The sequence below is a fragment of the Aulonocara stuartgranti genome (assembly GCF_965226115.1).
Source record: "Aulonocara stuartgranti genome assembly, chromosome: 17".
In the NCBI taxonomy this organism is placed as follows: Eukaryota; Metazoa; Chordata; class Actinopteri; order Cichliformes; family Cichlidae; genus Aulonocara; species Aulonocara stuartgranti.
Window position 1 is genome coordinate 9317691 of NC_138953.1, and position 12653 is coordinate 9330343.

Here is a 12653-nt window from a genome sequence, read left to right on the forward strand (position 1 = left end):
AAACCAAAAATATCATTTTTAGAGTCATTACTCAGACCTGTTGCCACTGATTTTCAGTATAGTTCCTGTGTAATTTGGCAAGCCCCAGACATTTCTCCCTGCTTCCCTTCCTTGACTTCCTTGACAGTCACTGAGACCATTTTTGCTGAGGATGGATCAACATCTACAGGGCCGGAAATGAGGAGTGGTGCAAGACGTTAGCACAGTGCTATATGTTACTGCTAAGGACTCCTGCTAACACTTGCTCTCATTGTTGAAAATGGCTTTAAATTATAAGTGTGTTTGTGTGTGTCCCTCCCAAAAGTAAAAGCCTCCCAGAGGAAGCAGGAGACCACAGGTACGCATACACTCACATTCATCTACAGTAAGGTGCTGCTCTTGTTCCTATTTTTCTGCTCTCTGTTACCTAATCTAAACACAGCTTTCAGGAACTTCTCTTTCTTTATGTGTAAACCTGTTCTCAGGAAACCAGTGTTAAAGTTCTGCTTTCACTGCGGTCGGTCCGTGTCCATGAATCTGACCCTGGGCAGGCGCTGCAACAAGGTCTTCTACTGCTCCAGGATCTGCAAGCTCAACTCCTGGGAAGAAAGACACAAGAAAGAGAGCGTCCAGGTGTCAGGTGGGAGTCAGAGCCTCTCCACCCAACAGTTAGAGCCAAACTTCAGCAACCTTAAAATATTTGATGACAGTTTGTCACAAGTGCTTTGAATATATGAATCACTTATCTGAATAATAAAATGATATTTAGAGAACAATTGATGATGCAGAGAATTTGTGAAATGCTAATTTAGTTTTGGAAGAATAGAGCATGTAAATACTGTATTTCTTTCTTTCCAGCATCTGTTAACAGTGCCCAGAAAAATGATGTATCAAAGAAGTCCCAGGGCTTTGTCTGCCATCTTGAAATCCAAAAAAGCCCCCAGAGTGTCCAGTTCGAATCCCAGAGAGAACTAAAGCTGTTGAGCAAGGCAGAGAAAAAGTTCTAGAGCCAAAGCCAAGTCAATGTGATGGAAAATTAGAGCCACAACTGATGGATATTAAAATTTCTGTTTCATTATGTCTAATATTGACTTAGCTAATTTAACAAAGCACTCTTAGATCACTTTGTGAGGAACTTAAAGGAGAAACGTTCACAGAGGAGCAGGGAGTATTCTTCTGTAATGTGTTTCAGTAAATTAAAGGAGAGAGGAGTTTAATAGTGTACTGTATTGTTGGGTTCTTAGAGACATGGATTGCAAATAAAAGTGCAAAATGGACTATTAAGGAGTATTAGTACTAAAAAACAAACAAACATGCTGATTGGCCTGTTAGACTGGTTTGCATTAGCAGCAGGGTTACAGTAGGCTGAGGTTGCTGCCTGTACTTTGCTTCTTACATCATACGCTGATGAGTCAGAGGGACGGACAAACAAGGACCAGGAACAGCTGGTGTGACCCAGAGTCAAGCAAGAAGCCACAGAAGGAAGGCTTCTCACAAAATCAGACCGAGGAGGAAGTGGAGGGATGACTGAGGACTTGGAGGAGCAGGAAGACGAGCTGCTCGCTCTCCAGAGTATTTTCGATGCGGACGAGTTTGTTCGGGACGAGTCGAAGTCTGCCGGAGAAATCCGAGTATGTGTCGAGCTTCCTGTCGGCTTCAGCGTGGCTCTCAGAGAGGGTAAATCAGAGGCGCCGGGGTTGTCAAACACGCGACTGCTGGACCGAAAAGGTCCGATCTGATGTTTTTGGAAAATGTTGGTTTGGAATATTAGGAAGCACCTTTACTGTTACAGCCTTAATCATCTACTTAAGATAAAAATGGGTTTTATGTAGCCAATGATGTAAAATGAGTTAAACACTTGTTCTGCATTAGGCGAGCCCGTAACAATTTAATGAGCATGTTTTTGTTGGCCTTAAATGGGAAGTATGATGTATGAATTAAATATATCTATATTAAATATACCTTTGAACAGCTTAATGTCATCAAGCATCATTTATAGCTTTTGCCATTTGTGTTCATGTGACAGAATATATCAAATATTTTCTGTCGAATACACCCAAATTATTTAAAAACAAATAAACAAACATTACAGAAAGAGATTAGTTCATCTGATGAGCTCGTATTTTTCTTTCTAAGGTGAAAGTCTGCGTCAGTATGATATTTCCTTCCTTCCACCGCTGCTTTTGAACTTTGGGCTTCCTGAAGACTACCCTTCCTCCTCCCCTCCCTCCTTCAGCCTCACCTGCAGCTGGCTGACTCACACACAGGTAATCAGCAGTCAAGTCATTGTTGGTCACATGTTCAGCCTGCCAGTGTGTGAGAGGTTCACAGGACATTGTAGAGGCTCAGTAAAGATGACAACAATCTATTCTCCCTCTCCCTCCACAGTTGGCTGCACTGCGTGCTCATCTCGCTGATCTCTATGAGGCCACTGGGGGAGCTGTGGTGCTCTTCTCCTGGGTGCAGTTTCTCAGAGAAGATGCTCTGAGGTTCCTGAACATCCACAGTAAGCTGGATCTTCCTCCTGATGAACGCAGCACCCTGCATTATAACCAGGACCAACACGATCCTGAACTCTCAGAACCAAAGAACAATTCAGAGCCAGAGTTCTCTGTACCATCCTCGGAAGTTCAGGAGAATCCTTCAGACGGGAGCAGCGCAGACTCTCAGGGAGCTTCGGCTTTAGACTCCTGCAAGCATGACCAGAATGATCTGAACTCTCACCAGAGCCAGAGTGATCTAACCTCAGATTATCAAAGAGCTCTTTCTCCAGAGCCTGCACTCCAAAACCAAACCACACACACTCCAGATGTGACAATCCTCCAAGCCTCAGAGTTTAATGTTGATCTCCAGGATGATCTTTCTTCATCTGCAGAGAAATCCAAGCATCATCAAAGTGTCCGGGAAGATTTCTTAAATGAAGGAGATGCTTCTCTCTCATCGCTGCTTCCCTCCACCTCCTCAGGCACGTTAGATCCAAGTGAACTTGGAGCTGCTTCTCTGCCGGTCCAGCCCACAGATTCTCCTCAGAGTGAAGAGCAAACCCTCTCTGGTCTCTTTTTATCTCCATCACAGACTCTGCTGTCCCACATTTTGATCTATGATGCGGCCCAGAAACACAAAGTGTTTGCCACCACTTTCTTTGACTGCGGGGTTTGTTTTATGGGCCGGCTCGGGTCCGAGTGCGTGAAGCTGTCACCGTGTGGCCACGTCTTCTGCCGGGCCTGTCTCTGCGAGTTCTGTACGGTTCAGATCACAGAGGGGAACGTCCGGGATGTCACCTGTCCTCAGGCAGACTGCGCTGGTGCCCCTACACCTGCACAGGTAGAAGCTACACGCAGCCTTCAACCTGCAGAATGGTTTCAACAACTGTAGTGTTTGGTCCTTTCATCTAATATCAAAACACATTTTAAAAACTGTTAAAAATAGCTACAGGTAGAAGGATCAAGCACAGAGGAGACAAGGAGAACTGATGACTGCCCTTTCTTGTCAAATAGAATAGAATAGAATAGAATAGAATAATCCTTTAATTGTCTCACACGGGGAAATTTGGTTTTAACAGCAGCCAGAAAGACCCATATACAAACAAACAGTACACAGAACAGAAACATACACAATATTTCTTACATATTTACATTAAGGACAATGGTTACTATAAACAGAGTACTGTACAGTTATTAAATTAAATAAAAATAACTACAGATAAGAGGCAAACCAGGTTGCAGTGTGAATCGGTTGATTAACTTATTGCAGTTACAGCGCAGATGTAAACATCTATGTTTGTTGGGAGCAGTTCTGATTGTACAGTCTGACAGCTGCAGGGAGGAAGGACCTGCGGAAATGCTCCTTCATGCATCTAGGATGCAGCAGTCTGTCACTGAAGGAGCTCTGCAGTTCAGCAACATGCATGGAGTGGGAGACTCTGTCCATCAGAGATGTTATTTTGGCCAGAGTCCTTCTGTCTCCCACCACCTGCACTTGGTCCTGGGTGCATCCCAGAACAGAGCTGGCCTTCCTGATGAGTTTATCCAACCTCTTCCTCTCAGCTGCCGATAAACTGCTGCTCCAACATACAACACTGTAAAAAATGACGGATGCCACCACAGAGTCATAGAAAGTCTTTAAAAGCGCTCCCTGTACTCCAAATGACCTCAGCTGCCTCAGCAGGTAGAGTCTGCTCTGACCTTTCCTGTAAAGAGCATCAGCGTTGTGGCTCCAGTCCAGTTTATTATTCAGGTGAACACCCAGGTACCTATAAGAGTCCACTATCTCAATGTCCACTCCCTGGATGTTCACCGGTGTCAGTGTGGTGGGTCTGCGTCTCCGGAAGTCCACCACCAATTCCTTGGTTTTCCCGGCGTTGATCAGCAGGTGGCTCTGCTGACACCAGTCTACAAAGTCCAGAGTCCACCGTCTGTACTCTGAGTCGTCCTCACCTGTGATGAGGCCGACTATGGCAGAGTCGTCAGAGAACTTCTGTAGGTGGCAGCGTGGAGAGGGTGAAGAGGACGGTGACGGCACCCTGTGGGGCCCCCATACTGCAGACCAGCGTGTCAGAGACACAGCCCTGTGACCTCACATACTGTGGGCGTCCTGTGAGGTAGTCCAGTATCCACTGGGACATGTGTTGGTCCACTCCCGATAGCTCCAGCTAAACAGTGCTTCCAGGCTTCTCCAGGTGAGTCAGAGCTCGGTGCAGGAGGTAGATGATGGCGTCCTCCACCCCAATGCCAGGCTGGTAAGCAAACTGTAGCGGATCCAATGAAGACCTCACCAGGGGGCGCAGATGGTTTAGAACCAACCTCTCGAGGTTCTTCATCAGATGCGATGTCAGGGGTACTGGCCTGTAGCTGCTGAGGTCCTTGGGATGGGAGGTCTTTGGTACCGGTACCACACAGGATGTCTTCCACAGCTGTGATACTTTCCCCAGTGACAGGCTCAGGTTGAGCAGATATCCTAGGATGCCACACAGTTCATCTGCGCAGCATCTCAGGAGCCTGGAGCTGATGCCATCTGGACCTGCAGCCTTCTGCACCTTGATCTTGCGAAGCTCGTTCCTCACTTGAAGTGCTGAGATAGAAAGAATGGATTTTGGGGGAGGGTGGTGTATGTTGGAGTCCACAGAAGCCGGGGGTGGGTGTAATGACTGGGAGCTGGGAGGCGTGAAGCTGAGAGTTGTGAAGTCCTGAGATGAAGGAGAGGCAGTCCCTGAAGGAGATTGCAGCAGGGGGGGACGATGCTGTGGGAGGGGTGGGTGGTTGATCAAACCTATTAAAATATTATTTAGGTCATTCACCCACCCCAAGTCTCCTGCAGCCTGAGGGGTTGGTTTTTGTCCTGAGATTGTCTTCAGGCTGTTCCAAACCCCTCTGATGTTGTCCTGTTGCAGCTGCTCTTCCATCTTCCTCCTGTAGTTTTCATTTCCTTGCCTTATCTTCCATTTCAGCTTCTTCTGGACGACTCTCAGCTCCTGTTCGTGTCCAGATCTAAAGACTCTCTTCTTCTCCTTGAGGAGAGCTTTAATTTCAGGATTTATCGATGGCTTGTTGTTAGAAAAACACCATACCTTTTTGATGGCTACGGTGTTCATGTAATCTGTAATGCAGTCTGTGATGCTGTTGAGGTCATCCTCCAGGGGGCTGCAGAGGTTGTCCCACACAGTAGAACGGAAACAGTCCCTCGGGGCCTCTTCAGTCTCTGCTGACCATTTCCTTACTGTGCGTTTCAAACACAGAGGTTTCAAATGAAACCTCTGTGTTTGAATTTCGATCAGCTGACCTCAGTCTCACTTTGTGTCTCTGCTTGTTCATCTCTGTTGTGTTTGTAGGTGCAGAGTCTGGTAGGGGAGAAGCTGTTTGACCGCTATGACCGTCTCCTGCTGCAGAAGACTCTGGACAGCATGTCTGGTCTGTTTTCTTTCTGTTGCTGTTATACTGATTGTGTGATGAAGGCTTTCATAGACTGATCAGAATCTATTTATTACATTTCTGGGTTAGACCTGGTAAAAAGAACATCTTTAGCTCTTTTTCATAAATATCTCATTTCTTTTGGCATCTTTTTGTCTCGCAGATGTGACGTACTGCCCTCGAACATCCTGCGGCTCTGCCGTGATTTTGGAGAAATCCAGCAAGGCAGCACTTTGCTCTGAGTGCGGCTTTGCCTTCTGCGTCATATGCAGAAAAACATACCATGGAACGGGGAAGTGTGAGACCAAGAAAAAATATGCTGAAAGATATATAATAGACCTGCCACAGTCACAAGGTACACAGCTGTGTGACCACAAGAAAAAGGTTTCAAAGAATAATGAAAATGACAACATCCAGTCACAGTAAATGTAAAACTGTTTCACAAATGAGACTTTGGAGGTTTGAAAGTACAGGAGGTAACTGGATGATTGCTTTGAGTCGATGCACATGTGTGTTTAGTCCAAGTGTAGATGCTGGTGTCCTTTATGTGTCTCTTAGAGGGGGTGAAGGCTCTCTGGGAGGACTATGCCAGTGGCAGCAGGGAGAGGAAGCGCCTGCTGGAAAATAGATATGGCTGCAATTTACTGGTGTCCATTGCAGAAAAAAAACTAAGCGACAACTGGATTGCCAACAATACCAAGAGTTGTCCTGAATGCTTCACTAGAATAGAGGTTTGCACTCACCTGAGCACATTCGTACAAACTTGCGAGCACAGAGCAGTTCAGAGAGAGTTTCTGATTGAATTTGCTCATACGTGTGTTGTGCTTTACGTTACAGAAGGATGGAGGGTGTGACCAGATGTTGTGCACTCGCTGTAAGAAGATTTTCTGGTGGGACAGACTGACTCCAGAAAACACAACCGAACAGTTTTATGGGGGTCAATGTTCTTCCAACTAATTCTAAGAATCAGCACCACATACTGTCTCATAATCAGCAGGGGGCAACAAAAACAACAATGACAGGAAGGAATAACCAAACCGTTGGTTCCTTAGAAAACCCAAAGTGCTGTAAATTAACAAAAGTTGCCCTCTTTGGCTGTTTTATTTGCCTTAGGCCGCAATGAAGCATTTACACTAAAGGTGTATGTTCTAATCAATTATCAATTATTCTTTCAGTTAATGGACAAATTATGTGGTCAGAAAACAGACACATTTGCCAGAACCCTGTTTTTTCAAACCAACAGTTCAAAACACAAATTTCTTTTTCTCCTGATGAACCAAATTAACTGAGCAAGTATTTCCCAGACTGATGAATTCTTCTGCTTTTAGATGTGTGCTGCTGTTAAGTACTGTTATGGCACAAAAATGCTCTGTGCAGTCATTATCACTGTAACGTTTGAACTCTGAGGGAAAAGACAGGTTCACACTGCCACAGATATATGCAGCTGCAACAACTACAGGTAAAGCTTCTGACCTTGACGTGCATGTTTCATTTCAATTCCAGCAGCAGCCTACAGGTAGATCCTGAACATGTGTCTTCTTTCCCCTTCCTCCACTGCCCTGTTATGACAGTGCAACAAAGACGCCAGCATGTTTGATTTTCTTGTCTGTCCAGGAAAAATCCTGCTTCCTCATCACTTCCTCATAAATGTCTAAACAGCAGTTTGCCTTTATAACCCACAGAAGGGGACTGCAGAATGCAAGAATACTTTTTAATTGTATCGGTTACACCTTTATTTTTCCTGCTAGCACAAACAAAATACATGCTTCATTAAAAAAAGACAAATTTACTAACTCTCCAGACTGGAACCACTGTAGCTCCAAAAATGCAGGCTCATCCTTTAGTTAGAACATCTTGAAACATGGCTCAATCACCTCACCCTCAACCCCAACTGGTCACAGCAGATGACTTATTCTTCCGAACTATCAAAAGCGAGTCCCTCCTTCCCACTGTTGCCAAGTGCATGCTCATGGGCGTTCATCTGATTGTTGGGATTTTCTCTGTAGGATCTTTAACTTATGGTGTAATATACTTTGCAGTGACTGTTGCAGGGGTACCATATAAATAAAACTGAGTAAATTGGAAATCAGTTTGAAATTCTAGAAAATTTACACTGACACATACAGTGTGTGCTGGAAGGAATTCTTAGATAAAGAAGCATGAATTCACAGAAAACATAAGCAACTGATAATGGTAGTAATAACCGTCAAATTGACTTCTTGGCTATACTCAATATATTTTTTATAGGTTTTCACTGCAAGATTTGACTGAAGAAAACACCTGCGATGCATTTTCTAAAGGTGTTGGCGGGTTTTGTTGGCAAAACACTTTCCTTTATACTGGTTCTCAAGTCAAAAACACAGATTTTTTACTTTGCTCTCAAGGCTTGCACAGATTTGCTTTGCTTGGTACCTAAAATGTGAAATACACAATCACTTGACTGTGTATTTCACAAACACAATTTTACAATTAAACAAACCCGATATTTAATTTCACAAGTGTTTCAGGGTGACCTTTAGAAAGTAGATCGCCACAGTGGACCAGGGGGTAACCTATGAAAAGGCAAAAACTGCAGTTCCTCTAATGATCACTTGAGGCTGGTCCCAAAAGTGAGTCAGTCCTCACAGACACTGATATTAAAAATGTCCAACTTAAAAAGCAAAAACAAAACCCAAAGCAAAACAAACTTAACATTTACAAAAAATGTTACTCTCTGCAGCCAGTCTTTTATATGTAAGACAGCTGGATATCTGCTTAATTTATTTATAACTCAGCTGTTAATGTTTCATTTTTTTTAATTGATGTATTTTCTAAGATGTGGTCACTTTAATTGACAGATGCACAAACACAGGGATGTGTAGCCAATTATTTGGTAGGCCTTGCTTATGGTGATTAGGCCAGTCTACTAAATCCATCACATGATGGCACAGACCATCCAAGAAGCATCATTTTCAGTTCTAATAGCTGTTATATATGGGCTCAAAATGTGGTCATAAATATTTTGTACTTGTAAATCGGTTTTGTACTTGTAAAAAAGATTTGTGCGTGCGTAAAAAAGATTTGTGTGTGGACTTAGCCAAAAAAAACCCTGCAAGTTACAAGTACGAATTTTGACCCTATTTTTCTTCCTTTAAGCTGATTGGTCAATGTCATGTCAATCACAAATTAAACAATCCAATCAGAGAACAGATGGGTTTGGCTGTCGGAGGGGCACTTTTTTGAACTGCAGGTTCAAGGTTCAAGGTTCTTTATTTGTCACATGCATAGTTATACAAGTATAACACACAGTGAAATGTAGCCTGACACGCTCCTCGACATGTGCAAAAAAATTGGGGGGGGGGGGGTGTAGAGGAAGAACATTATATATATATATATATATATATATATTGGGTGAATGTGCAGTAGTAGCAGCAAGCAGGTGAATTCTGTACATTAATATGAATACACATCTGACTATTTTACAGGATAGACAATATAAACATATTTAAAATTAAAGGAATTGAAATGTACATTGTGCCTTGGTTTAGTGTCCTTGAAGGGTAATCTCTATATAAATATCTGATAGCAGTTAGGTCCCCTTACTTTCAGCAGCTGTTGAAAGGATAAAGTTGTGGTATGTCAGTGGTTAGAAATACCATTATTACTTTAGGATTAGTTTAACACAACGTCAGGGCTGACCCGGAACCATGGCTGTGACTCACAGTGCGCAGCATAAAAGTGCTTTCACATCAGACGCAGGATGTGCTACTAATGCTAATTGCTAACTAAAAGCAAAGGATCCAGAATTTGTTGCGCTGGCTGCTGGGCTCTGTGGGTTTTTGCAGCAGCTCTACCTGTACTAGATGCACCTGCTCCATGTCGTTTTTATCTCTGACTTTATGTCCTCTATAAGAGTTTCTGGGTTTTTTTGCTAGTTCTTCAAATGTTCAATAAAAACATGTATGCTAATTCATAACGAAGAAAGCTTTGTAATGAAGACTGTCATTTCCAAAACACTGCGCCCCCCCGCGGTCCGCAGCGCTGTTGAAAAGGCTGTGGAAGTCCCTGTGTTAAACACGTAGTCCCGTGACACAAAAATCACCAAATTCTGACGACCACAGACTGTTTTCCTTTGTGGTGATGAAGGAAAACGCTGTGTTGGCATGTAAAAGGGCATTTATTCCCTTCAAAGACCTGCAGTTCAAAAAAAGCGCCCCTCCGACAGCCAAACCCATCTGTTCTCTGATTGGATTGTTACATTTGTGATTGACATGACATTGACCAATCAGATGAAAGGAAGAAAAATAGGGTCAAAATCCGTACTTGTAACTTGCAGGGGTTTTTTTTGGCTAAGTCCACACACAAATCTTTTTTTACGCACACACAAATCTTTTTTACACATACAAATCTTTTTTACGCATGCACAAATCTTTTTTACACACACATAATTCTTTTTACACATACAAATCCTGATTTACAAGTACAAAATATTTATGACCACATTTTGAGCCCATAGTTATAGCTTAGCACTAATTAGTGTGTGTCTTGCAAAGTCCACAGACAGTGGGCCTCAACTATGTGTCATCTTTAATGTACAGTCTATGTAGTATTTCCCCCTGATTTCATGTAGCTACTAAGCTAAGATACCCTTTGGTCAGGCTATTTTCTGAGTACTTTGATAATCTGTCTCCAGCACACGTGCAGCTGTAATTTTGACTCATAACCACAAGAGGGCTGGTTTGCGCTCTTATAAATCTGCTGTACACTTTTACACTATTAATTAATTTCCACGTTTTTAGCAGTCTTTAAAATATGTTACTTGCTATCCTTACGTGAGTGGTTGATGCAGAACAGATGAGCAGCCGGAGAGAGGACATGAACTCTCGGATGCTGTCATCTGTCGTCAGGTAAGCTGATTCTTAATGCACTTGGTGAACTTATTGTTCCCCTGCAAACCTCCCAAATAGAAATGAAACACTGACTGTAGGATACAGAGTGCACACATCTCAGCTTGTTTCACAGATGAGCAGTGGGGAAATCGGTGCGGCTCAGGATAAAGGTCGACAGGGGCAAAGTACCAGTTAAAAACACACACAACACACACACTCTCACAAAGTACTGAACGCACACAAAGGGGTCCCTAAAAACTAAAATTTCCTTCTCCCTACAGTCAGCTCTACTTTATGTGGCTTAATGTGTGTTAATGGTTGCAATGTCACAGTCACTAAGCCTAATGTGAGGAGTTATATCATCAGCTTTCTCTCTGCCTTCATCTCTGAGACAGTGACTGTTACATTTGCTCGATAGGTAGGAGGGCAAACAAATGAGCAAACATTTACTTTCCTTTTACTGACCGAGCTTTCTGAGCATTTTTTTTTTTTTTGCCTGTCCCGTTTGGCTCTTTTGCCATCAGAATTATTGTCTAAAGGCAAAGAAAGATGCCCAACGGATTTACTTTACCAAATTGACCATCCCAGCCTTGCCGTAATGGTCCATTTGATTCACCTTTTATTGTTTATTTTATTTTCACTTGCTGAATACGGGACAGACTTGACTGGAGGAAAGAAGGGGAGAAAGAAAGAGGGAAAGAGAAACAGCTGAGAAGAGGGACGGGGGAGAAGGGCAAAAAACAAAAACCAACAGAATGGGCAGAAAAAAAAAGAAAAGGAAAATGCATATGTCGATCACCTGGATCACCTGTTGAGAAAGAAAAAAGAAAACAAGCAGAAGAGAACAAGAGTAATAGAATAAACAACATCACAATGATATATGGGAATATGACAGTAAATACTAAATATTAAACATTATTGTGCAGCACATAAGATCAACAGAACACAGTGTGCTTTGAGGTAGGAGCCGAAAAGGGTGTAGTTTGTGGGTGCGATCACCCGTGTGTACACCTGTGAGCATGGACGCGCTTGTTTTTTTAAAAGGTTCCTTCATGTAATGATCTGCTAGAGGGTGTGGGGGGGGCCACAGCCCCGTCCTCCAGGGCATGAAGCAGGTATGGAGGAGATCAAGACTCCAGACATCCAGAGGCCCCCAGAATACAAGAGACCAAGGAAGACCAACAGAGGGGCAGCCGCGCCACTGTCCCAGAAAGAGCTGAGGAGAGTCCCAGATGAGGGCTCACTCAGCAGCCGCGGAGCAGAAGCCAGGGGGAGTTGCAGTGACGCGCCCATGATCTCCTCCGGCAGCCGAGAGGCCGGGGGCACCCCACCTCCGAAGTGGCCCGAGTGAGCCCCAGGCTCCAGGCCCCGATAAGTGGCCGCCAAGGAGTGAGCCGGTGTGTACCTGGACGCCCATCCCCGGACACAAAGAACCACCAACGCACCGATGTCTGAGGGGGTCCGCCACTGGCAGGGGAAGTGGTGGTGGGGGGAGATAGGCCTCCAAACCTTGGAGGGCCTGAGATGTCCCCAGAGAGGTGGCGCCTGACACCCAACCTGACATATAGACACAGACATACAGGCACACATAGATACAAACATCCATTCCCACCCTCATGCTCTCATATGCACTTACTCCACACTCAACCAACGTGGAGACAGACATAAAGAGATGCTGTACACACGATCACACTCCCCAAGCGTACTCTACAAACCAGGTCTAGGTACCCTTGCCCCTGGAGGGGGGAACTGCACCCAGACCCAGGTGGTGTTACCCTTTTCCCTGCGGTGGGGAGAGGCAGACCGCCCCGACTCCGCAGCAGCAGGGAGGCCCCACACTCCAGACCACAGTCGGACGGCCAACTCCTCCTCCTAGCCCCCCCCCGCTCCAGCAGGTCGC

General features: G+C 44.3%; 1 protein-coding gene across 1 annotated transcript; it reads left to right on the forward strand.

Annotated features, from left to right (window-relative positions):
* Positions 1 to 1403: 1403 nt before the first annotated feature.
* On the forward strand, positions 1404 to 7971 carry LOC309692332 (E3 ubiquitin-protein ligase RNF14-like). Its single transcript, XM_082510698.1, has 7 exons — positions 1404 to 1656; positions 2116 to 2246; positions 2368 to 3303; positions 5807 to 5885; positions 6049 to 6240; positions 6444 to 6616; positions 6723 to 7971. The coding sequence occupies exons 1-7, from the start codon at positions 1503 to 1505 to the stop codon at positions 6840 to 6842; spliced, it is 1785 nt and encodes a 594-aa protein (XP_082366824.1). The 5' UTR covers positions 1404 to 1502; the 3' UTR covers positions 6843 to 7971.
* The last annotated feature ends 4682 nt before the right edge of the window (positions 7972 to 12653 follow it).

Excerpts from the sequence above, each read along its gene's own strand:
- LOC309692332 (XM_082510698.1), top strand. The coding sequence starts at position 1,503 with ATGACTGAGGACTTGGAGGAGCAGGAAGACGAGCTGCTCGCTCTCCAG. Across the intron at positions 1,657-2,115 it reads CAGCGTGGCTCTCAGAGAGG|GTGAAAGTCTGCGTCAGTAT; the intron begins GTAAATCAGAGG and ends TTTCTTTCTAAG. Across the intron at positions 2,247-2,367 it reads GCTGGCTGACTCACACACAG|TTGGCTGCACTGCGTGCTCA; the intron begins GTAATCAGCAGT and ends CTCCCTCCACAG.